The sequence below is a fragment of the Mustela nivalis genome, assembly GCF_964662115.1.
Source record: "Mustela nivalis genome assembly, chromosome: 3".
In the NCBI taxonomy this organism is placed as follows: Eukaryota; Metazoa; Chordata; class Mammalia; order Carnivora; family Mustelidae; genus Mustela; species Mustela nivalis.
The window spans coordinates 58,480,327-58,507,094 of record NC_139022.1 but is presented as its reverse complement, the minus strand read 5'-3'; the positions used below and the strand labels follow the sequence as shown (position 1 = coordinate 58,507,094).

General features: G+C 36.0%; 1 protein-coding gene and 1 long non-coding RNA gene across 3 annotated transcripts in view; one reads left to right on the top strand and one right to left on the bottom strand.

The window, feature by feature from the left end:
• The window catches only part of LOC309861180, a 173,655-nt gene extending 150,187 nt beyond the window's left edge, over positions 1-23,468 (bottom strand). Inside the window, exon 1 of the long non-coding RNA XR_014309804.1 lies at positions 23,251-23,468. This is a non-coding gene — a long non-coding RNA (uncharacterized lncRNA). The remainder of the gene's footprint in view (positions 1-23,250) is intronic.
• A 40-nt stretch (positions 23,469-23,508) lies between these two features.
• FAM174A (family with sequence similarity 174 member A) overlaps positions 23,509-26,768 on the top strand; it is a gene marked incomplete at its 3' end in the record, with an annotated part of 38,498 nt that continues 35,238 nt past the window's right edge. Inside the window, exon 1 of one of the 2 annotated variants that reach the window (XM_082723840.1) lies at positions 23,509-24,146. In XM_082723840.1, coding sequence (XP_082579966.1) covers positions 23,722-24,146 — 425 coding nt within the window. In that variant the 5' untranslated portion in view covers positions 23,509-23,721. The remainder of the gene's footprint in view (positions 24,147-26,768) is intronic. The other variant, XM_082723839.1, reaches the window with a different exon arrangement.

Here is a 26,768-nt window from a genome sequence, read left to right as displayed (position 1 = left end):
CCTGAGCCGAAGGCAGCGGCTTAACCCACTGAGCCACCCAGGTGCCCCATGAATTCCTTTTTTAATTTTTAAAAAAGATTTTATTTATTTGTCAGACTGAGAGAGAGAGAGAGAGAGAGCGCAAGCAGGGAGAGCGGCAGGCAAAGAAAGAAGGAGGATCCCCACTGAGCAAGGAGCCTGATGTGGAACTCAAACCCAGAACCCTGGGATCGTGACCTGGGCTGAGAAAGCAGATGTTTAACTGATTGAGCCTCCCAGGTGTCCCTGAATTCCTTTTTTTTATTAAACTATTTTGAGTCTTGGTGACTTTTAATCAAAGGGATAAAGGACAAAGTAAGGTTGACAAAAGTTCAGCATTATTTAATACTCTTGTCAACAGAAATTTCCACAGCGAGGAATAATACAGAATTCAGGGATGAAATCATTAACTTTAAGCTAGTCTACTCTCCAAATGAAGAAGTTGACATACAAAGGCCTAACTACAAATTGTCAAGAACATAGTTTACTAAACATTTTATATGGGATATCCATGGCTAGGACCATAATAAACTGAAAGTAGAAGCTTGCTTTAATAAAAATGGATACATTTCTTTCAACCAAACTTATTCTGCTTACCCTTGTTACTACTACTCATCGTTCAGATCTATACTTAAATGTCTCTTTTTCAGAAAACCTTCCTTCGCCTGACAAACTAAACCAGCGTGCTGTTACGATTTCTAGTTTTACCTTTTACTTTGGTATAGCTTTTCATTATGAATTAAATTTCTGTACCTTTGTAGAATCATTCCATAGCACTACTCCTCACCCCTAGAAACTAAGTCTTGTGAATGTTGTTTTCTTCCTTCTCTTTTCTTTACTCGCTCACCCTTGTGCTTGCTCGCACTCTCTCTCCCTCTCTTGCTCTCATTCAGTCATGCTAGCTTGCGTTTGCTCTCTCTCTTTCTCATTTGGTTTGGTTTCCATCATATCCTCAGCACCCAATATTGTGTATGAAACTTGAAGGCAGTACGTCAGTTATTTGTTAAATGGATGAAATGAATGGAAGAATAGCTGGATGAAGAATGAGTAGCTGGTTTAATATCCATGCGTTATCTTCTCCCAGTCTGTAGGCTGGGAGAAGTTTAGTTTTGTTCATTGTTTCTTTCACTGTGCAGAAGATTTTACCTTGATATCGTCCCAAAAGTTCATTTTTGCTTTTGTCTCTCTTGCTGCTGGAGACGCGTCGGGTAAGAAGTTGCTACAGCCCATGTGAAAGAGGTTGCTGTCTGTGTTCTCCTCTACGATTCTGATGGTTTCTGGTATCACATTTAGGTCTTTCATCCATTTCGAATTTATATTTGTATGTAGTGTTAAGAAAGTGGTCTGGTTTCATTCTGCTGCACATGGCTGTCCAATTTTCCTAACACCGTTTGTTGAAGAGGCTTTTTTTTCACTGGATATTCTTTCCTGCTTTGTCAAAGATTAGTTGACCATAGAGCTGGGAGAGCCCATTTCTGGGTTGTCTATTTTGTTCCACTGCTCTATGTGTCTGTTTTTGTGCTTCTGCTGTGCCACTCTGCATACATATTAATAATCACTTCTCAGCCCCAGCTCCAGAGCCCTGCATTATCAAAATCACACCAAAGCCATGATTTGACTGTATCATTGAATTTTTACTATATATATAACACATACACATAATTCAGCACTTTATAGTTCAGTTGCTTTCAACAACTCAGCTGCTATGGATCACATTTTTTTTTTCATAGACTACATTTTTTTCGGTTGTTTCCTCCTAGGCAAATCCTTAAATTTAAGTAGCAAGGAACAAGGTCTGAACTCACTGGGAGTAAATTAGTTGCCAGGTACTATTTGTTAAATACAAAATAGAAAGGGAAAATTGCATGGAAGTTTTAAGATTGATGCTGGAGGGATGGGAATAACATTGAGTGTATGCTGGGTGTCAGGCCTATCTTATATAGTTTCACAATAAATTAAGAGGTGGGAACTAATATCCCCATTTGGTAGAAAAAGAAATCTAATTTCAAGTTTAAATAAGCAGAGTGGCACAGCAGAAGCATGCTGGGCCCATAAAGTTTAAATAACTCACTGAAATAACGAATCGCAACTTAGCATGTGTTAATTATAGAATGGTGTGTGACATTCATATGCCTCTAAAATGCAAACATGAGCTTTCCACTCTAACAAACGGCCTCCTTAGAAAAATTATAATTTGGATGTCTATTTTATTATTCCCATCAGTCTAGTTTAATAAATACATATGTGTGCTAATCTTTCATAGCAAAATTTAAAAATGATTTAAAATTATCTTTGTTAGAGGGGCGCCTGGGTGGCTCAGTGGGTTAAGCCGCTGCCTTCGGCTCGGGTCATGATCTCAGGGTCCTGGGATCGAGTCCCGCATCCGGCTCTCTGCTCGGCAAGGAGCCTGCTTCCCTCTCTCTCTCTCTCTCTCTGCCTGCCTCTCCATCTACTTATGATTTCTCTCTCTCAAATAAATAAATAAAATCTTTATAAAAAAAATAAAATAAAATTATCTTTGTTAGAAATAGGCAAGAAATATAAAAGCATCTGAGGGGTGTTCAGTTTTAAGGAGAGGGCAACAAAAATGTGTATTATGCAAAGAATATGTAAAAATGAGTGCAAAGTTTACAGAGCTACAAAGACAAACTCTTTTATGAATCTCTTTAATGAATGTATTCAAGTAATGCAGTACCCAGTATAAACCAAAAAAAGACAAATAGAGTTTCAATAATAGACATACACATACAAGATGCAGTGTAAATATAAAAAGCTGGGTTATAAAAGAGCATGCATTATATGATCACATTCATTACACAGATAAGGAGAATGATAGAGAAATACCATATTTCATCAATTCTAAAATGCTTATTTTGCTGGTGTTTCCATGGTTGCTCTCAGATCCATTTCTCACCCATCTCTTGCTCTGCTGGACCTGCAAACTCTATTCCCCAGGCTTCTTCCCAGCTGACTTCCTTAGTTTCAACTAATAGAAGGTACCCATGAGCAACTGGTGGAGGCAAAGGGAAAAGGCAATGCAAGTGCACAAATGACAACACCTCACCCCATTACGTGTCTACCTTAGAAGTGAGAGCAGCTTCCGTCAGTGGCAAACCTCCAGTCCTCTTACCTACATCTGTTTTGCCTTTTTAGTTCTCTAAAAATTCTCCAAGTAGTTTTCTATTAAATTCTTTCTATTGAATTTCTTGACATTACTTCTGTTTTCTGACTAGATGCTAACCGATGCTCACCTTGCTTTGTTATTCTAACGTCTCTGAAATTGGAGTGGATCTAGCAGTTTTTGTTGATGAGATAGCAAAACTGACTTGTCTGCAACTGTCTGTATGTGCATCAAAACTTATAGAATGAGTATCAATAGCTTAAAAAAAGACTTCAGAGAAGACAATAGAATACTTTTTTAAAAAAATATTTTATTTGGAGAGAGAGAGCATGTAAGTGGAGGAAGGGGCAGGGGAAGAGGGAGAGAGAATCTCAAGCAGACTCCCTGCTGTGCGTGGAACCCCACACACAGCTTGATCCCATGATCCTGAGATCATGACCTGAGCCAAAACCAAGAGTTAGCAGCTTAACCAACTGAGCCACTCATGTACTCCAGAACACTCTTTAAAGAAACACTGCAAAATCTATGCCCTTATAGTCCAGCAGGTATTATGGGTAAAAACATGTACAAGGAACCCCTCTGAGACAAACAATGCATCAGCAGAATTTGTATTTCATGTAAAGACAATTTAGGAGTATCTTAACCAATTTGTTTTGCTCATATTTTCTTCCTTCTGCATGCATGTACAACTGTGATCTGTGACTAGAGTTATTTGCTAAATTGCCAAAAAAGACCTTTCAATACATAAAGGTAAAAATAATGTGTCATGGACAAGCATTTTATCATAGTTTTAATTGGAAGCATATTTCTTTCTTAGTGTTCATAACATAATGGAACATCTTATAATTGATGGTATCTTACATTGGATAAAATATGTACAGGCCCAGAGGGATTAGAGGGATTATTTCCAAGTTTAGTATAGGGATTTATATGATTTTTTAGTTCTCTTATGACTTTACTTCCTTAATACTTTCTAAGTTATTATGTTAAAGTATTGTAAATGTATTTTTTACAATAAGAAAAATCTCTTTTTAAACAGTAAAATCTGTATTAACACTGTATTAGTCTGTCAAAATATGTATTAAAGCTGTATTCTAGACTCCTTGCTTATGTGGCAGAGTCTGCATTCAAACCTAGCTTCCTAATATTTTTCTGTTACTCTCTTAGGTTAATGAGATGCTGGTTCCTTTTCTCATTAAAGGACTAATGATTATTGACATTTTCTTTTAATGTTAAGATGTTTAGGATGATCTCTTATTTAAAAGGTAGGCTATATTTAAGTTTGAATATTATCCAATAAATTGATCCTGGCAAAGGGATGGACCCCAAATCTAGACGGTTAAGGTAATATTTCGAGAAACACAAAGATCTTCATAATACACAACACATTCTAGGACAACAAACTCTGGAAAGAAGTGAGAATCACAGGTTGAGATTTTCTTCATAATATCTCTGTTTGTCAAGATGATGAGATGGAGATAATACAGGAATGTGCACCTACAGAGTAACTGCAAAATTCCAGGCACTATTTGAAATACTTTACATATATTTACTCATTTTATGTAACAGCCCAGTACTATTATTATCCTCAACTTATATATAAAGACTAGTACAAGAAGCTAGAATTACTTGGAGAAAGAGGGCAATAAAAATACTTAATAGCAGAATGTAAATCTTTACAGGCCTTGTAGAGATTGTCCCTAATCTTAGTGTCTGCCATGTGTCCTGGACACTTAACTAAATTAAGATCAGTAAAATTACAAAAAACTGAAAGGATACAGTCCTACTCTATGAATGACAATAATAAAATGAAAAAATCTTTGTCATCACTTTTTAAAAAAAATTTATCTGACAGAGAGACATCACAAGTAGGCAGAGAGGCCGGCAGAGGGGGAGGGGGAGGCAGGCTCCCCGCTGGGCAGGGAGCCCGAGGATGCGATGCCGGGCTCAATCCCAGGACCCTGAGACCATGCCCTGAGCCGAAGGCAGAGGCTTAACCCACTGAGCCACCCAGGTGCCCTGTCATCATTTATTTTAAAAAAAATCATTTCATAAAGGAAAAGCTTGGTTCCAGGGTAGATGAAAATAGACATGAAAATTGACCTCACTACTGCTGCATAACAAATTACTGCAAAATTTAGTGTCATAAGACAAGAAACTTCATAGGGTCACACAGTTTCTGAGGATCAGAAATCCAGAAGTAGCTTATCCATGTGTCTATGGCTCAGGGTATCTCATGAGGGTGCAATCAAGTTGTTGGGTGGTCTGCATCTCTATGAATGGAAATGGAGAATCTGTTTCCAAGCCCACTCACATGGCTATTAGTAAGAGGTTTTAGTTCCTCACTGTGTGGGCCTCTACAGGACTTCCCCCAGATGGAGTGATCTGAGAGAGAAAGCAAAAGGGAGTGAGAGAGTGAGAAAGTTGGAAGCTATACTCTCTTATAACTTAAACTCAGAAGTGACATACCATTCCCTCTGTAATACTTGATTCACCAAACAGACCGAGTCTACTGTAATTCACAAAGCTATGAATACCAGGAGGCATTAGGGGCCATCTTTAAGGCTGGCTACACAAAGCCCTTGACATGGAATCTAAAGATTTGGGTTAATAAAATCATTTGGGTTGTAGGGGAGGATGAAACTTCTTCCCTTACCTTCTCCCAAATTCCTATAATTAGAAAATATCATCCTTGCTCTTCCCTTAGAGGTACTGGATATATTCCCAAATTTGTCTATTCCTTGGGAGACAGCGTATTTGAGAAATAAGGCACTGAATGCTCCCTAAAATCCTGAATTCCCCTGCTTCTGTGCACTTTCTAGTTAAAGCAATGAATTTACTAGAAAAGCCTATTGTTAATCAGAAGGTGAAGCGGTTTTCTTACTGGGAAGAACTGAACAGAACAGCAGAGCAATTGCACCTTTGAGATGCTACATTCTTCATTCTCCTCAAAGTTCCCATTTATCCTTCTGGGATCCATGAAATAGTTTAGCTCTTTGAGGACTTATGAATTCCTCTTTGATGTTTTCTTGAACAGTTTTCTATATGCTTCAAGACAGAACACAGAATTAAGTTAGCCCCAAGGTGAACCTACACTCCAGGCTGAGAATTCACAGTCTGTTCTTTATTCACTCTTAATTAGTAGTAGAAGTGATGCAGTCTAGAATGACAATAAGGTGTGTGGTTTACTATCGTATAGAGAGGGTTTTATAAAGTGTAACCTTGTTTTAAGCTTGCCTCATTAAACAGGATTTTTAAATAAGATACACATTTTTCGGTGTATTATTAGGTATACCAATGTATACAGTTTTAGAATAGACTCGCAATCCAGGGGAATTGAAAAAAGCAACAAGTATTTATTTCTGTGCTAAGCTCTACTGCTTAGAGTGACTACTTATATGGAACAAATGTAGTTCAAACATCAGCCTGTCTCTTCTTCATTATTTTAAGAGAGAGGCTCTTTTTTTTTCCCTTATTGATTTTTCTCTGCTCATTACGGATCATTTCATCTCCCTTTGATTTGTTTCTCTTACTGATTTGGTACTTCTTGTAGGTGCTTCACTTCTCACTAATGGCAATTGCTGGCAATTGACCAAATATGACATGACTACTGAATCGAAACTTTTTACATCATTATAGCTCAATACTGGTAAATGCAGTTTTATATTCTCCAAATTAGCTCTTCCAATAGCATTAAAAAATGTAGAGGTTACCAAGGACAAAATCATAATAAAAATGTCCAACAATAAAATCACACTTTAGATCTCTCCTGATACTATAAGGTAAAATACTTTTGCTTATCTAGAATTACATAAAGAAGAAGATTCCACAAACACCCCTGTATTTGATGAATATCTATGTTCATTCACTGGGATTTTTATTCTACTTGGTAACAGAACTACAAAAATTAAATTAATACTATATGTAACTGTTTGGCCATTGAATAAATAAACCAAAGAAAGCACTTATTTTTTTTTTCTTTTTTAGATGTTGCATTTATCAAATCCAGCTTTTTGAATGTCGGTAATTGCTAACTTAGTCCATCTCGTCAGTATGGAAAACAGATTATATCTATTGTTTCCTAACCTGTTTCTATGGCTTATCAGAGTTACTGACTCTTCATTTTTTCCTAAAGTTTGCATTTGCAATGTAACATTCTACAGAATATGTGCCTGTAGCAGAAAATGGAAATACATTCCTTTGTGAAATGTGCATATTTTGGAAACATGGATAGTGAGATACAGAAAGGATGAGGCATTAAGAGATGGTAAGAGGGAAGAAGCTAAAACAAAATCTAAAAAAAATCAAAGAGTATGATGTATTTCATAAGTATTTTTGCCATACTTATGAGGGCTCTAGGAATGATATATACATCTCATAACAGGACACACTAACAGAAACTGTAGAAAATATAAGATGCAGAGCTGTGTGTTGAGATTTAAATTTTTATTTGAATACAGACCTTTTCCTTTTTCTACTTGAGCATTTAAGTATATGATCATTTGTATGAATGATGTAAGGCAACACCTTCTTAATGACTCCTTTTCCCATTCTCCTCACTGGTTTCATTGTACTTTACTCCCCTCCCTGAATCCCTAGCCTGCAAACATGCTCAGTCCTTTCCACTCCTTCTAGAAAATCAACAAAATGATCAATGTATTTCAGCTTCCACTTCTTTCTCCTTTTTTGACATAGACTCTCAAGAGTAATCTACACCCACTTTTTTCACTCTTCTGCCTCTAGTGAGTCTTGAATTCACTCCACTGTATTTTTTTCCTCTACCACTCCACTGAAACTACTTGAAATTGACTCCTGGATTGTGAAATAGACTCCTTTTCACCTGTCTTGCTTTCTTTGTGATATCTGTTTTCCTAATTCTCCCCTCTTATAGCTTAACTGCCAGTACTATTTGGATTTTCCTTCTTAATACTTAAAATTACTTATCTGGTGGCTTACCATCAGCTTTTCATCTGCTTTCTTATCCACAGATAACCAACCATCTTTGTTCCTGTTTTATATGGTCCCTTCCATGATATCCACTATATAAAATTATTTCTCCATTATTAAACTTTCTCCTGAATGCAAGGCTCATTTTAGTTGACTTAATAGACTAAACATCTATACAGTTCTTCAATAGAAAGTATATTAGGTACAAAAATAATATTAATAACTATTATATTAATGTTATGATAGAAATAGTAATATATTTCATATACAATATCTGTTTTAATTTCTATAATAATCCCATAAAAAGAATCGCTCCATGTTTTATCATGAACGAAACTAAGAAAGATTAAGTAATGTGTACAGTGTCAAAAACCAGTAAGAACAAGTGCAGTAATTTATTTATTTATTATTTTATTAATTTTTTTTCAAGATTTTATTTATTTATTTGACAGAGAGAGATCACAAGTAGGCAGAGAGGCAGGCAGAGAGAGGAGGAAGCAGGCTCCCTGCTGAGCAGAGAGCCCGATGCGGGACTCGATCCCAGGATCCTGAGATCGTGACCTGAGCCGAAGGCAGCAGCTTAACCCACTGAGCCACCCAGGCACCCAAGTGCAGTGATTTAAAGTTCACTATTTCATTTGAATTTCATTGCTAAATTCTACTGCTTCCCAAAATAAATTTTATGTAGAATGAAATCTTCTTTTCTGTCTTGTTTAAAGCTCAGTTAAGAGTTGTAGCATCCAATAGTCATTCATACCTGAAGTCTAAGAGATAATTCTGACCACAATAATACCCACATGCAATTTATATATGAATTTTGATAAATTGGTGGCAAAAATGTCTTTATATAAGTTCTTTCACCCCCTACCCTTGTTCAGCCATCTATCTCAGTCCTAAGTCATTTTTCACTCATTACTTGAGTTATTCATAAATGTAAAAGACTTTTCATATTATTCCCTTGAACAAAAAGCTTTCAATTATTCTAATTGCATACAGGATAAAGTTCATACTCCCAATCATCTCTTTCACATCCCCATTATCGATTCTAGTTAGATCCCTTGCCATGCAGTCCCATGCCCTTTGGATTTAGATTCACTCTATCATTATTTGGTGTGTGAAAATGCCAGTCATTTCACACCTTCTCTTATTCTTTTGCTAAGTTCTTCCTTCTGTCCTTATTTTCTTCCCTGACACCAGTTCATCTCTATTCATTACTGATATATTTGAATTTTAATAAGTTGGTTATATGTGTATCTTCCAAAATAAACTGACAAGTTTTCAGGTAAGAGTCAGCTATTCATTTTCACAGATCCCCTCTTCTTCCCCTAGAGACTCCATTGTCTAGAATTTCTAGGACATAAAAGCTCAGACTGAGATAAGGTTTTTTTTTTTTTTTGAGATAAGTTTTTTTTACTATCGTGGGATAATAAGAGAAAGTTTCAACATTCATATATGAAGTTTTAAGATCCGAGGGAGAGTATAAAAGTGAGAATAATCATAACAACTTTTTAAAATAAATTATAATGTGACAATGATATATGCAAAAATCTCACCATTACCTAGGAACATTTCAAAACAGTTGTAACATGAAATTGACTTTAAACATTTTTGAAACAGAAAAATAGAAAAACAGATTGTACCTAATGGAAATTAGAAAGGCATCACATTTTCTTAAAAGCTATAGCTGGTTTTTTTTTGTTTGTTTGTTTGTTTTTTTAGAGAGAGAGAGAGAGAGAGAATGTGAGCAGGGAGAGGGCCAATGGGAAAGGGAGAGAGAGATTTTTTTTTTAATTTATTTTTTATTTTCAGCATAACAGTATTCATTATTTTTTCACCACACCCAGTGCTCCATGCAATCCGTGCCCTCTATAATACCCACCACCTGGTATCCCGACCTCCCTCCCCCCCCCACCCCTTCAAAACCCTCAGATTCTTAAGCTGGCTCCATGTTCCATGCAGAGCCTGATGTAGGGCTCTATCTCGGGACACTGAGATCATGACCTGAGCCAAAATCAAGAGTCTGATGCTTAACTGACTAAGCCACCCATATATCCCACTATAAATGTTTTTAAAATTAAGGACAACTCTACAAAAACACAAACTTGACACAAAAACATTACAACCATGCAAGGGAATAATGGAATGAATAAAGTCTTATTTTAGCACAATTCATAAAAAACAAAAAATAAAAGAACGCATAAGAAACTTAGTAACATAGAATGTAAAATCAACCAAGATAAGTAAGATAAATAAGAGCTTGTTATAGTAAATTTCTTAAAATTAAATATTAAATAGATTAAATATTTGCTTTGCATTTAGGAGACCCCTTGATTTAAAAATAAATACATTTAAATACTAGAATAAAAAGTCATCTTAGAAATCTTCCAACAATGAGACATAAACAGAAATGGAGTTTATCTGAATAAAGACATACATGTTTTCCTACATCATCCTATTTCAGAGGATGTTTGCACTGGGTCGAAGGGCAGAAAGAAGTGCTACTAGTTAAGATTTACTATCTAGCCATTTTGCATTTGAAGGAAACTAACTTATCATGATAAAACTATATCCAGTGGGGGCACTGGGCACTTGTGTGGCGCCCTTAAGTCCTTTAAGCATCTGCAGGTTATGATCCCAGGGTCCTGGGATTGAGCCCCACAGCAGGCTTCCTGCTCAACTCAAGGAGGGCGGGGGCTGCTTCTCCCTCTCCCACTCCTCCTACTTGTGCTCCTTTTTTCACTCTGTCAAATAAATAAATAAAATCTTTAAAAGAAAAAAAAACTATATTCAAAAAACAAATGTACACTCTATGCATTTTACAAGTAAAACACTAGAACCAATTCCATTTAAGTGAGGTTAGGGGGAGGATAAGGATGTCCATTAACACCACCAGAATTTCAGAATTTGATATTGTATTAGAGGTCATAATTGGAGCAATATACCAATTAAAATAAATATTTAAACTTAAAAAAATAACAAGGCAACTTTTCATTATTTCCAAGAATATAATACTTAACTAAAAAAAAATAAAATTATGGTAAGAAAAAAATACTATTAGATATTCCAGGAGAGTTTAGTGAAGTTCCAGGCAAATACTGATATATCTTTCAAATACTAAATCTTTTTGAAAGTGAAAAAATAATTCAAATTTACAATAATAGCAAAAACTATAAAACACACAGGCATAAACCAAACAAGAAATGTGTAAACCTATAAAACAAACTGCAAATCTTTGCTTAAATATATAAAAGTTAAGGGAAATATATACTATACTTTTAGATGAAAAGATTTGATATCATAAAAGCAAAATGATGCAACAGTAAATGCAAAACTCAATAAAATTCTCAGAGGGTTTTTCAGGGGAGGGAACAACAAATTTATTAGACAGCTTATCTGAATGTGTAAATATTCAAGACTACCCAGGAGATTTCTGAAAAAGAAGAAAATTAAAATAAAGCTGAAATTTTTAAAAATATGGTATTGTTGTAATAATGGACAAAGAGGTCAAAAGAAGCTAGTGAGGAGTTAAGAAAAAAAACACAAACATATAAAGGAGATTTGTATCTTAAAAGGAGAAAATTTTACTTCAATAGGGACTAAATAATAGGGGGATAATGCCAGTCTTATGCAATAATGAAAAATAAACTATAAATGACTGGGCAATTTAAAATTTTATGTAAAACGTGCAGTATTAGGAAAAAAAATATATTTTAATGTGCCTAAGACTCTTCTAACCATGATGTGAACAAGATGCTGTAGAAGATAGATTTGACATTAAAACTGTAAACTTCTGTATCTTACCAGAACTATAAACAAAATTTAAAAAGTGACACAGGAACAAATATTTTCAACATATATAAAAGAGTTAATATCCACAATACATAAAGTTTCCACAAGTCATAGTGATACAGGCTGTTTTAGAAATCAAGAACCAATTTTCACACAAAACGCAGAGATGAAAGTAAAGAATGCTTATCACTGCAGTGCTGCTGATGAGAAAATGTTATAAACCCTCGCATGTTCATCAGTCAGGGAATGTAGATATATTTATCATAGTAAGAATGTTTTAAGGCATAAGTTTTGTGAAAGATCAGCTTGTTTCATATTCTTTCCAAAAGTCTGTAAATGTCTCTTTAAGTATTTTGGTGCTATATAAGGTTACTACATTATCATTTCAACATGCATATCTTTTATAACTATGGGGGTGAGCACTTTCTTACATGCTTATTGGTCATACTGGACACTCTCTTTTGTCAAGAGCCTATTCAAGTTTTGCTCACTTTTCCCTGTTCTTTTTCTTAGAGATTTTTAAGAGCTCTCTCTATATATTTAGATTATGAATTCCTTGATAAAAGTATGTATTGAAATATTTTCTTTCAGAATAAAACTTGCTTTCTCACTCTGTCAGTGTTCTTTTCATAACAGAAGTTCTTAGATGTAATGAACACCAATATCAACAAATAATAACACCAACATCAACAGAAATGAGCATAAAATCACAGAATGACATGTACAAAATTGGTCATATTAGCTTTATTCATAATAGTCAAATTTAGAAACCATTCAAATGTCCATCAGCAAGAGAAGGAATTAAATTATAAACAATAAAATGGTGCATCAATAAAAGAGAAATTTTAGCTACCTGCAACAACACAACCCAATCTCACAACCATGGCTAAAACATCTCTAGCAGCACAGACACAGATCTATACTCAATGACAGAGATGGACTAAACAAAGAGAGAAAAAAAATGCATACATTTAATCCATTTTTTTTAAATTTTTTATTTTTTATGAACATATTTTTATCCCCGGGGGTACAGGTCTGTGAATCACCAGGTTTACACACTTCACAGCACTCACCAAAGCACATACCCTCCCCAATGTCCATAATCCCACCCCCTTCTCCCAAACCCCTCCCCCCAGCAACCCTCGGTTTGTTTTGTGAGATTAAGAGTCACTTATGGTTTGTCTCCCTCCCAATCCCATCTTGTTTCATTTATTCTTCTCCTACCCACTTAAGCCCCCATGTTGCATCACCACGTCCTCATATCAGGGAGATCATATGATAGTTGTCTTTCTCTGCTTGACTTATTTCGCTAAGCATGATACGCTCTAGTTCCATCCATGTTGTCGCATTTTATGTGAAATTCAACAACAGGCAAAATTAATAAGTGGTAAGAGAAGCTAGAATAGTGTTTACCAGTGGTTCTCAACTAGGAGTGTTTGTGTCCCCCAGGGGACATGGTACAATGTCTAGTGGTTGCCATTGCAAGGGGATAGGGTGCCAGGGAAAGGGCAGGCATGCTGCCTATTTAGATACTGCCTTTCCTTTCCTTATTTTTCCTGCCTTGGGCTGATACCTAGGAATCAAGGGTGAATAATTAATTTAATCCATTAATATCTAGAAAGCAAGCATCAAAACTGGGAATGGAAAGAAGGAATGAAGAAAAGTCTAAAACAAGGCAGAACTAAAACTCTTGTTTCATAATATTAAAAGAGAATACAGGCATTGATAAGAAGGGAGAATAGAATGATGCAAGAGTCCTTTTTTTATACCTAGTATTTCTGCTTCATTCTTCCTAATAATTTTTTGTTTCTCCTTTATGCTACTAATATTATCTGTTTCACTTAAATTTTGAAATAGTTTATTAATTCTAGTTTGTTTAGGCTTCAGTATTACCCTTTATAGATTTGTTCTTCAGACTCCTGGTTAATTTTTTCCTGTAAACTGTGGGAGCTGGAGAAAAATCTAGGGATGCATTAACTCTGGCCACTCCAGATCCTCTGAATGATATGGAATGCCCAAGGCAGAGGGTGCCTGTGATATCTCTGCATTCAAGCACCTCCATTTGCTATCCCATCAAAATGTGCTCTAATGGTTAGCAAATATCTATATAGCTCTTATAGGGGACTATTTTTCCAGGAGATCATTATATAAATGCAGTGGTTCTTAAAATAGACCGTACTTTATCATAACCTGGGATGCTTTACAAAATATGTCTCAGTGCCAGTCTCAGAGAATCTCACTTACTTGGGTTTTTTGTTTTTTTTTTTTTGGCCCTCACATCAGAATCTTTTAAAGTTCCCTACATGATTCTAATGTGTACCCAAGATTAAAACTAATTTTACAATCAGAAGATTCAATTTACAGAAAATAACACATCAGCCTGCTTTAATCTTTTCTTAGTAGCCTACTGTAGTGGTTCTTAAACTATAGCATGCTTCCAGATTATGCACTGGGCTTCTAAAATTAGAGATTGCTGGGCTCAGCCCAAAGTTCCAGATTCAATAGCTTTAACTGGCACCTGAGAATGTTCATTTCTAACAAGTCTCCAGGTCATGCTGATGCTATGTGCTCCACTCTCTAATAGAACAACTGTCCTACCATTGATGATTTATACTTATGGCTAACTTATAAAAAATACATTAATATGTTGCTGGTAATTACTTTAGCACTTTCTAAACAAAATTATTTAAGATTGTGAATACAGCATGAACATAATTTTAAGTTTATTGAATTAAGGTTTTTGTTTAAGAAAATGACTTTAAACTTTGGGGCACTTAAGAAATTAAGAAGAAAAATCCTAGAATGCTGAAAAACTCACATTAGAAGTTACTCTTCTGACCTGGAAATTTGGAAACTATAAACAAAATTAATCTATTAACCTTTGTAGTTATCTTAAAGTTTTTCTATATTTTCTTAGTACTTGCAAATATGCACATGAACACATCATTTCCTCATAAATCTCTATGAAAGATAATTTTAAACTTGCTATAATAATCTCAGCAGAGATTAAGCTATTAGATTTTTATTTATTATCTGTATTAAATAAACCAAACAAAATAATCACTTTGGAGAATGTTTTGTGAGGAATATGCCTGAAACAACACATACTGAGAGTTTATTAAATGATCTTGAAGATGTAGGATAATTATTTGTCCTGTTACATCATAACTCTCTAAAAATGCTAAGCCATAAATTGACTTACGCCCTTGGTGTTCAGATCATATAATGTAAGATTGTCCTTTAATACTGCATATTGTTTTGTGATGTCCTTTAACACTGCATATTGTTTTTCAGAGCTAAAAGCTAAAAATTGCTAATGAATATTAAATATTTTAGATGTGACTACTGTGACCACACCTAATGATTTATTTATGTTTTTTAAGATTTGTAAAACAGAAGCTTCAGAGCTACAACCTATAAAACTTTCACTTTCCAGAGGGCATTCTGACTGAGTCAGTCTTACATGGAATCCTCACCTGGAAGTGTATGCAATGGCATTATGCTACTGATAATCCTGTTAATCTTTCAAGGTGGCTGTCCAAAAATGACAATGAAGACTACAGAGCTAAAACAACCATTTTACTGAATCGAAACTTAGTGGGCTAGAAACTTGAAATAGTTTTATTTTTTCCTGTTCTTTGCCTTCAACTAGCCTCGGTCAAAAGTCTCTTTCTCTTTCTCCACTTTTCTCCTTAAGAACATCTTTGAGTCCCTGGTAGGATAAAAGGGATATTGTCCTTTAAATAAAATGCAGAGTATTTTGGTCTCCATGTGTCCCCAGACTTCCTTAGAACACAGAGTATTTAAGACTCTTTATCCCCAGTTTTTGTTCCTAGTTACCAATTTCCAGGTACAGGCAAGATCTATTTACCACGCTGTTATACCAGTTTATCAGTTTATACCATATACAAGTGTATCAGTCTTAGAGCATGAAATTCTAATGCAACTCTTTCTTTCTTCCTTTATTTCTACTGCAAATCTATCATAGATTTAATTAAATATTTTTCTGAAATATATCTGTTCAAAAGTTCAAGTCAGTTGCTCTTAAATTTATATTCAGTTATATAAATAAATTATCATTTTGCACAGTTAAAAATATTATTTGGAAAAATACAAAATATTATTTAGATTAGGCTGGTAACATTACAAAATTGTATAATTAGGGAGTTTGTATCTCTCACACCACCATCACAGAGTTATCAAGATTCTCTATCCTAAAAAGGAAAAAGAAAAACATAGGGGGGTAAAAAAAGAACTTAATTTATCTTAATTGGATGCTTTCACCAAATCTATGCTCTTCTGTAGAGTCATCTCAATGACAGAAGCTTAAATAGTATAGTTGACTTTAAATAGCGCATAGTGAACTTTCAGAAGAGGTATGGATGACCTAAGTACATTAACACAGGACAGTTAGTGTATGCTCCTATTTGCAATTTGAAGAGTTAAACTGATAAAGGTTGAGCAAGAGATGTAAGCTGACTAAAGGCTAATTAGGGAAAATACACTAGAGGAAAAAAGTTTTAAATTAGATTCTGAGGGAGGAAGAAGCCTGGGGGAAAAAATTAAAGATGGTGTGTTCTCTTTGGAGAGTACGCACAGTGGGATGGTACATCAGGATTGACACAATAAATGTTGAGGTGAGAGGAAGGTCTAGGTTAAAAATCTCCTATTCTCTCAGGTTGGCCACTAACAATTCATTTCCCTGGTGTCTCCTCCCAGGTTTCAGGGGTGTCATTACTAAAATCAAACTCTTTCTTTTACTTAACATGTTGTCGGGTGGAGATTGGGGAGAATGAGAGTACCTTGAGTATGACAGATTCATGAAGGCAACGGGGAGGTGGGGCTTCTTGAGGCTCACTGGTTCTTCCCAAGCTTTTGAGCCCCAAGAAGACTTATGTCCCAAAGTCTGCTTTAGAATTTCTTTCCACATTAGCATGAAAAAGGACTTTTTAGCTTATCAGAGATATAGGAAACATGCACACACTATTCATTTTTCTTAAACTAATATATCTGCTGTCACTTAATAACTCAGTTTTTTTTTTTAAAGATTTTATTTATTTATTTATTTGACAGAGAGAAATCACAAGTAGACAGAGAGGCAGGCAGAGAGAGAGAGGAGGAAGCAGGCTCCCTGCTGAGCAGAGAGCCCGATGCGGGCCTCGATCCCAGGACCCTGAGATCATGACCTGAGCCGAAGGCAGCGGCTTAACCCACTGAGCCACCCAGGCGCCCAATAACTCAGTTTTTAAATGAACATTTAAAAGTCCAAATCAATTAATAATATATTTTTTCACCATTTCTTATAACCTTTTCTGATAAGTGATTATTTTCTTCATAGGCATTCTGATTTCAACAGAGTAGTCTAAAATCTAATTCTGAAATTCTCCTAATGTATCTATTAGACACAGACTTTTACTTTTAACAAAAGACTACTCTCTAGTGACCAGAGAAGAATGTCTAATACCTGCTTTAGTCTGAACAGGCTAAGAATCTGCAGTTTGCAGACATATCTCTCTGTCACTTCAAAATATAAATCTGCAAAATTATTTTCCAGAATGAAATTAAATTTCCCAGACCTCATTACCACTCTTCAATAATATATAGTATTCCTCAGAATGACTTTTCATCACTAGGTTGTACAAAGATCTTCAACCCATTTTGTGTTGCAAAAACAAAACAAAACAAACAAAAACCAAAAAGAACAAAAATCTTAGTAGTTTTCTCAGATTCAAATATTTTGAAACCCTAGCTGAACTTGAAGCTGCACTGAATCTCACAGGCATTCTTGTAAGCATCTTATTTTAATAGCTTATCTTTCAATTTAAAATTCTTAAGAGCAGAGATTTTTAGAAACATTAGAATCTCACTCATATAACAGTGTCCCATTCTGGTAGGAGTACTCTATGAGGAGCATAGCTTTGTGTAAAATGATATAAAAAGATCCTGATTTGTCAATACATAACACAGAAGAGTCCTACAAAATTAGACATTCTTGTTTTACCTGTTTGAGGAAATTGTTTAAGGATAAATTTATGTGAGACATACGGAATTCAGATACAATCAAGTAAAATTAAAATAATGAATTCTTATAGTAACTTACTATTTTTATAGCACTGGTGATTTTCTACCCTTACCATACATAAACTCATACATTGTTTTTACTGTTTTTCTTTACAAAGCCTGGCAGAGAAGTTAGATATGCCAATTTGTCCAATAAAAACCAGTAATGCAGTTGAGGTTAAATAGTGTAAACTATATCACATGGAATAAGTTTTGTGTTATTTAGTCCTAGGTCCTTTAGTCCTAGAGATTTTAAAAATGCATTTTGCTTACTGAAGGATAATTATTTAACTTAAAACTTGTAAAATTTTAACCCAGTATTGTACAACGGCATCTGTATTTTATTTGCCTGAAAATATCTTTATTTCACATAGTTTTAGGGAAGATTTTTTTGCCACTGTGTAATTCAAAATTAATAGCTTTTTAAAATTTCTCTTGGCACCTTGAAGATGCCATTGCATTGTCTTCTGGTCTCCATTGTTTCTATTGAAATGCATGTCTTCATTTCTATTTATTTATCTAATTTTTGGTATTTAATGCATTTTTTTTAATCTCAAGATTTTCTATTTTGGACACTGATATTTGTGACTGTCTATATGACTGATATGTCTAAATGTGGTTTTCTTTTTTTTACCTTGCTTACGGTTTGGTTCTATGATCTTTCTGGCACTATCACTAACAGTTTCTTCTGTTATCATTTTTTAAAAAACATTTTATTGCCGGCGCCTGGGTGGCTCAGTGGGTTGAGCCTCTGCCTTCTGCTCAGGTCATGATCTTGGGGTCCTGGGATCTAGCCCCATGTTGGGGTCCCTGCTCGGCAGGGAGCCTGCTTCCCAACCTCTCTCTCTGCCAAATAAATAAATAAAATCTTTTTTTTTAAAAAAAACATTTTATTACCTCATTATATTTGGATTTTACTTTTGGAGCTCCAATGTGTATATATTAAACTGCGTAATATCGTCCCATGAGGTCATGAGGTTCTGTTCATTTTTTCTTTTTTTTTTTTCATTTTTCTTGAATCTTTATATCTCTGTTCCTGAGACCATAATTTCTGTGTTCCAAGTCCCTCTAAACTGGAGAGGTTCAATCTCCAAACTGTCTCCTCTCAGAATCTTCTTAGGGCTTGGTTTCAAGCTTTTTAAAAGTGGGTCTAAAGTGGAACCTTTCTCTGGATGTGGCCTTTATCACAAAGTTGTTCAGCCTGATTTCCATGTTGTTAGGAGGTGTTAAGGTCTATTCAGTATGTCTGGGTCAAAACCCCAAAGTCCCCAGCACTCGTTAATATCTTAATATCTCTGTTCTGTTCTCACCTCTGCAGCAGTCACTCTCTTACAAGACTTGACCGGCCATGTGTATGGTTGTTTAGCCCAGCTCTCAGTCAAGTACTTATAGGAAACACTCATATGAATTGCATGACCTCTATAAACTCCTTTTCTTAATCTCCTGCCCCACAGATTCCAACCACTTCAGACATTCAGAACTTTCATCTCTGCCTCTTTAGATGTGTGTGTATGTGTGTGTGAGAGAGAACACGATCCAATTTCTGACTGAATTTCAGGTCACTGCACTGGAGGGGGAAAATACTCCCTACATAGAGGTCCAGAGCAACTAGAAGGTCACCTATTTCTTTCCTCCTAGGAACCATAGTTCATTTGTGTGGCCATTTTATTTGATATACTTAATTATAACCTTCGTTCATATTCCTTCTTGGCTATGCAGTGCTCACCCCAATAGCATCATCCTCTTATTCTTGAACTGTTGCCCTTTATTTAGCTGTCTATCTGACATTTCAATTCTGCCTTCATATTCTAGCTTTCAGTAAATTCTCTTGGCCTTCTGATGAAATAACAGTTCATGTTCTCTTTTCTGGACTACTGAACTCTATTTCCTTCTGGATTTCAGAAGAGAGATAGTCTCCTGATATGGAAGTTTCTGCCCCTTAAAATATAAGACATTCTTTCTGTCAGATATGACTATGGATGACTATTACAGTTGAACCATCTTCCTACCTTCTGTCCTCCTTAAGTGACAAGCAAGGGGATTCTGACACCAGGAAACACTTATTGAACCTTATTTGCTATTAGACTGTACTAAAAATAAAACGCTTATCAATATAAATTTCCTCTTTTTCTTTGTTAACAAATAGAATTTAGCTAGAGACCAGAATATGTCCATCTAAATAAATATTAAAAATCCCAGATTCCTGCAAGCCCAAAGTGGCCATGTAACACTTCCCTTCACAGAAATGCATGTCAAAGGTATTAGGTAGGACTTTTGAGTAACCAGTTTAAAAAAAAAAAAAAAAAAAGACAAAGATGGCTCCAATTACCTTTCCACTCATGCACTCTGTTTCATGAAGGTCTGATCTTAAACTTCAGAAGAACATGACCCAGAAAGCCATGAGATCCCAGAAGAATGAGAGGTGCCTGGAGTAAAAATGAACTAAATCTGTGGCCTAAAACCAAGCCTATATGAAGTCAGCTTGTGTCAGTCAACCTCAGCTTTACCAAAGATGTGAGAAATAAATGCTTATTTGTTATATGCCCCTGAGATCTTTTTGGTATTGATTATCTAGCACTGTTTCTAACGAAGCTGGCTGAAACAATAAGCTAGACTCAAATATTGGAAACTTGTAATGAGAAGATAGAAATGTAGGAGGAAATAGACCACCTCTACTGCTGCCTGAGTTCACTGCCCACCTCTATTTTCATTCAGCAGATTTTCACCCAATTGATTATCCTGTGTCTCAGTTTAAATATAAAACAGGAAAAATAATCTGCTTTTTTTGATGAGGATTAAACAGATAATAGTTTAACATATGATAATATGAAATCTAGTATATAATAGATATGTAATTAGTATTGAATACCAAACCGAAGGTTTTAGGTTTTTCTCATCAGACCAGTGATTTTTAACTATATTTTCATTGAAGACTGTTGTATGTTAGCTGAGGTGTTCCTTAATAAATCAGAATAATGGTGGCCTTTTCCCAGTAAACAGATTAAGTAAATTCATATAAATTCCTGGTTATAAGAATTTTTCTTCCCTATTTGTTTTAAAATCTTTATTGGTTGGCACAATTTGTTTGCAAGCCAGATGAAAACAACTGAATGAACATGTGGTATTACTATTAACATAAACAATTCAGAGACACTAATTATACTTAGTTTGATAATGTTTTTTAAATAAACATGCGTGGCCCAAATTGTAATTTTCTATTACACAAGCAAAATACAGTATTTTCTCCTAAGAATCTTGCTCAGCTCCTGAGATGAAATTGAAAATATTTTTTTCATTATACTTTACAAATAATAGTATTCTTTGAAGAACAAAATAATTTGTAGATGCTTTGCAAGCTTAAGATCACTGTTGTTGAGGACTCAGAATCTCTGGGAAAAGATCTATTTTTGTTTGTTTGTTTTTGTTTTTGTAAGATAGATCTGAGCTTGAAAGTTTATGCTCACAGTAATATATAAAGTTTAACTGAAGGTAGAAAGGGCTGGGATCCAAGCAGGCTAGAGGATAACCCTAGTAAGATGAAAAAATGGTTCTTGTCAGAAGCACAGGAGGAAAGAGTTAATTAATGAAAAAGTGTATAATTTGACAGCATCTGGATGCAGGTGGCAAGGGAAAGGAATGAGATCTTTGAACGTTACTACAAATGAAAATCACTCTGAGAGCTTAGTAAAAATGCATAGATAATCCTTATCCCCATTCCCAAGAATTCTAATTCAGAATTTCTGGAAAAGTGACTTAGAACCTACAGTTTAAACATATTCCATTTCTGATTCTGATTCAGGTAGCGGAGAGTCACATTTGGAGAAAAAAATAGAACATGATATACTCTAATCATTTGGGAGCATTAGTTTGATTTTGCTATTTCAATTATTTAGCACTTCATATGTCCTAGTTTCTGGCAAGGATTGATGCAAATGGTAAATCAATGGTAAAGGATGACCCTAAGATTTCACTTTTAACCATCTGAGAGACAAATAATGCCATTAATGAAGATGAAGTACACACTGGTAAAATGACATATTGTAAGGAAGGAAAGGTGATGCATTTTTTTGGATGTGTTGTATATTGAACTTTTTGAAAGGTGGAAAAGCATTAAATACCAACCCACTTCCATATATAGCTCTGAAGAAAGTTGTGAATAAGGGAGATGGAAAATCAAACAGCCATTTTATTACTGATAAAGGCCAGGCTGGAAGCTAAAATTAGGGTGTGTCACTAATGCTCTTCCTCACACTGCAAACCAGCATTAAGATGCCTAGTCTCTGCAATTCTACTGGGCAGGAGCAATTGCATTATTCTATCACTTCCAGCTAAAGCATAAAGCAGCTAAAAGATATTATCTCATCCACACTAATCACAATAGCCCTTTACCAAAGTTTTTCTATACAAGTTGTACTTGTCATTTATAACACACATTTCAGAATTCAGAATGAGTGCAATTACTTATTGTGTTACCTCTATTTGAACTTAAATGCTATAAAAGCAAGGATCACATCTTATTTGTCTACTGTCAGATACCCATAATTTAGCATACTGCTAAGCAAGGAGTAGAAATTCTAATCAATTTGTTGAATGAATAACCTTTCTTTATTAAAAAAAAAGGAAAAAATGATAAGCGCCTGGGTGGCTCTTTTGGGTAAGCCTCTGCCTTTTAGCTCAGGTCATGATTCCAGGGTCATCTGCTTCTCCCTCTGCCCCTCCCCCTGCTCATGATCTCTCTCTCTCTCTAATAAATAAATAAAACTTAAAAAAAAATGTTAACTTCAGGTCTGGTCAGGCGTTTTTTGTTTGTTGGTTATCTGCTCAAACCGAAGCTCCTTGTTATGGATGTCAAAATTAATCAGATAAGGAAGGTTTTATTCAAGATTACGGCAATCGAGAGAGGCCACAACTCGGTTCCAGCTCAAGCCCTCGGAACCTCCTGGGGATTTTAAAAGCTGGGGTAGGGTGCATCGTAGATCCTGTTTACTAATTGGCCTTTCCCAAAGGAAATGCTGACTTTCCCCCCTAATTTTGTGAAAGCAGTTTTACGACTTGGCACAGAGTGCGATCCTGGGTTAGGCTCTTCTACCCTTCCACACGGACTGGGAGAGAGAAGGGTGGCCGTCTTCTTCGATCACATTTCAAAAAGATGCTCCTTTACCAAGACAGCCCTTGGCGGTAAAACCAACGTGAACTTTTTGAAAGGATTTCTATCTCAGAAGGGCGGAGAATGAATTTACAATCCCGAGTTTCTAAAGTCAATGCTCTAAGGCAGGTCAGGGTCTTAGAGGCAGAAAGAGGTCCATAATTTGTACCTGAGCTGCGGTAAAGCCAAGGTTTAGCTGTGTTTCTGCAGCTTGGCCCCAAGGAACTCAATTATGAACTTCCGCTCTCCCACGGTTCCCTAAAGAGAGCGGCTGTTCACTTGACACCACCTTCTGTTTACTTTCCTACTTCTGACGAAACCGCAGGGCTTATCAGCGCCTTCTGGCAGGGCGCGTGCGCAGAAGACAGTACGCGCCTGACGTCATTGAACGCGCCAGCCCTTACTTGTTAGCAACCTAAAGCGTCCGTAGTATCACCGGCCGCGGAGATGTACGAACTTCCGGTTGTCCGGGCAGCTGTCGCTGCCGCTGTCGCTGCTGCTGCCCCTGCCACCTGCCAGGGCCGGGCCTCAGTTCAGGATTTGGTCACTTCTTCGTTTTCCACTGCGCCCATGGTTCCTCCTGGAGCCAGGGCGGCGGGCCCGGCGGCTCCCGCGTGGTGAGAGGGCGGTCGGGGGGACGATGAAGGTCCGGCACTGCAGCTCCTGTCTCAGCCACCTCTTGGCCCTCGCCCTCCTGCTGCTGCTATTGCTGCCAGGATTGGGAGGGCCTTTGGCTTTGCTGCTGAAGGCGGCCGAGGCCGCTCCGGACCGCGGGCAGCGGACCCCGCCACCCCTGCCCCCAGGCCCCACCGCGGCCCAGTCTCCCGGCCGCGTTCCGGCAGAAGCCGCAGGGCCGCGGGGCGCCGAGGGCGGCAATGGCAGTAGTCCCCGGGCGGGGCTTTCAGCAGACGACTCCGGAGGGAAGGCGGGGGAAGAAGACTCAGTGGGTGGGAGCCTTGCTGTGAGCCCCAACCCCGGCGACAAGCCTATGACCCAGCGGGCCCTGACCGTGTTGATGGTGGTGAGCGGCGCCGTGCTGGTGTACTTCGTCGTCAGGACAGTCAGGTGAGGCAGAGCCTCTGTGAGCTTCCCCTGCAGACCTGAGATGGGCTGCCTGGTGACCTAGCAAGGCAGATTTCTGTGACCTGGCGTTGCACTTGCTTGCCCGCATTATCAGGGATGCCCGCCTGAGTGCGATTGTGATATTTGTCTTTAAAAGCCTGTGGTACCAATGGAAGAAGTTAAACCACCAAGTAGTTTCTTTCATTTATAAATTATAAATTTATACCTCACCTCCAAATCTCTTTACCTGGCTCAGACGGCACACTTTCCTTGAAGACGAAGCAATCTTGTATTGACCACGCCATCTTCTACTACTTTTCTCTTTCTATTCTATATATTGTTGTGTACTTTGTCATTTTGCTTATCAGAATGCAAGCCTCCTAAGGATAGGATTCCTATTAGTAGCACCTGTGAGACCTAGAGTTCTTTGTAAAATCCTCTCACTTATTAGAAAATTAGTATTATTTATTAATATTACTGCAGAAAAGCCTTGCGAATATTTTATAAAACTTGTAAAATTAAAAAATTTAAGTTTATAAAATTAAAAATTTTAAAAAAATTATAAAATTTTATAAAACTTATAGGAAAAGTTATTCCTTATGAGCATTTTCTCATATTAGTCTTTAATCTGCCATGTAAGTGATTAGATTATAATATATAAAGTTTACTACATTCCACTGTTTTTGACCTGGAAAAAGTAACAACTTCCTGTGGTTCAGTCTATGTCTGTACCCCATTAATCGGAAACATTTAGCACTCATTTTGCATGGCACGAAGTACTTCAGTGCAAAATGTTAACAATTGCATGATGAGATGGGAAACCTATACAGTAAAAGAAGTTGAACATACTCAATTTTAATATTGGAGCAAATATTTAATACCTAACAAAACTAAATATATGACTTCAAATATACAAAATTTTGAATTTGTAAATGGATAAATTTGATATTTCACTTACCAAAAAGGCTTTATAATATGAATTCATCTATAAATAATAGTTCTAAGTCATTCAAAAGTTTAAATTTACAAAATTAATCATTTTGAGCTTGTTCTTACTACAGAATGCTTGATTATCGAATTCTTTAAATTTCAGATTTCGAACATATATGATGACTTAAATGACACCTTTCACCTTACCTGTGAGGAAAATGACTCAGAGGAATAAAGTGATTTATCTGTTGTCCCATGTTGTCTGATATCTTTTTTTTTTTTTTAAGACTTTATTTATTTATTTGACACAGAGACACAGCAAGAGAGGAAACACAAGCAAGGGGGAGAGGAAGAGGGAGAAGCAGCAGGCTTCCCTGCTGAGCAGAGAGCCTGACACAGGGCTTGATCCCAGGACCCTGAGATCATAACCTGAGCTGAAGGCAGATAGATGCTTAACGACTGAGCCATGCAGGTGCCCCAAGGTCTAATATCAATGATGATAAATTCCAATGTTTTTGAATGTTTTTCTGTCTTTTTTCCCCCTTAACAGGAAGTCTAGGTCTGACATACGCTCAGCCTTTGGATTAAGTAGACCAGGTCATTATGTTGTTTAAGTACTAGGTTATGAATACAAGTAGATGATTGATTGCCACTTATTATTTTACTTAATGCCATATAAAGCAGAAAAGGAGTTATATAATCAAATTAATGACATTTATTACTGTTATCAGTCACCTTCATTTGATACATTTTTTATTACTGAAGTAAAATTGTTTTATGACATCAATTATATTTAAATATTTCATGTAGTAAGATTGACTTGGAAGAAATCTATAATAAGATTATAGGGTTGAAAATCTACATAATAAGGTTATTATTTAAGTGACTTAGATGGTTACTATCTTTCTGAAGAGCTGACATAGAGCCAAGACATCACTATTTGTAGAATTCAACCAGGAAAAGAACTGAGGGAGTACTGTTGAAGTAGTTTTCACCTCTTGTGGAGTTTTGGTGTAATATTAAAAAAAATAAACACTAGTATTTGAGAAGACTATTAAAGTGTTCTTCCCTTTCCGGGGTTCATATGTATGTGAACCTGGATTTTATATATTTTGACCAAATAACATACTGCAAATGATCAAATGCAGGAAAAAATATGAACACCTGGCTGTTTTCCTTCTTCTATCTAGTTTTATTGGTTTAAGCCAGATATTAAAGGAATTTGAGAAAGTCTTTATCAGTGCCATTATTCACCTTTTTCAGTCTTTTTGACAAGTATATTTTTTGTAAAAAGTAATGTTACCATGTAACATTTATTATGTTAAATGATAAATATTATAAAGTTTCTTAGGCTTAATATATTAATTATTGATATGTGTAATCCACATATAAAATAAGTTCTCTGGAGTTTGTAATAATTTTTAAGAGTGTAAAGGAATCCCAAGACCAAAACATTTGAGAACCACTGGTGTAAAGAGTATTATCTAAGCTAGATACTATTGGATACAAAGCCAGCAAATCCAGGTCCACTCTCTGTTAAAGGGGAAGTGAGAACATGTTCATAAAGTGTTAAAGACATAGCCACGATATGAGACTTTCTTCTTGATACAAAGATTAGAAGAAAATTGAAGGAGACATCATTTTTTCACTGTTACTTAATGCTATATCTATAGTTCCTCTAAAGGTCCATAATTC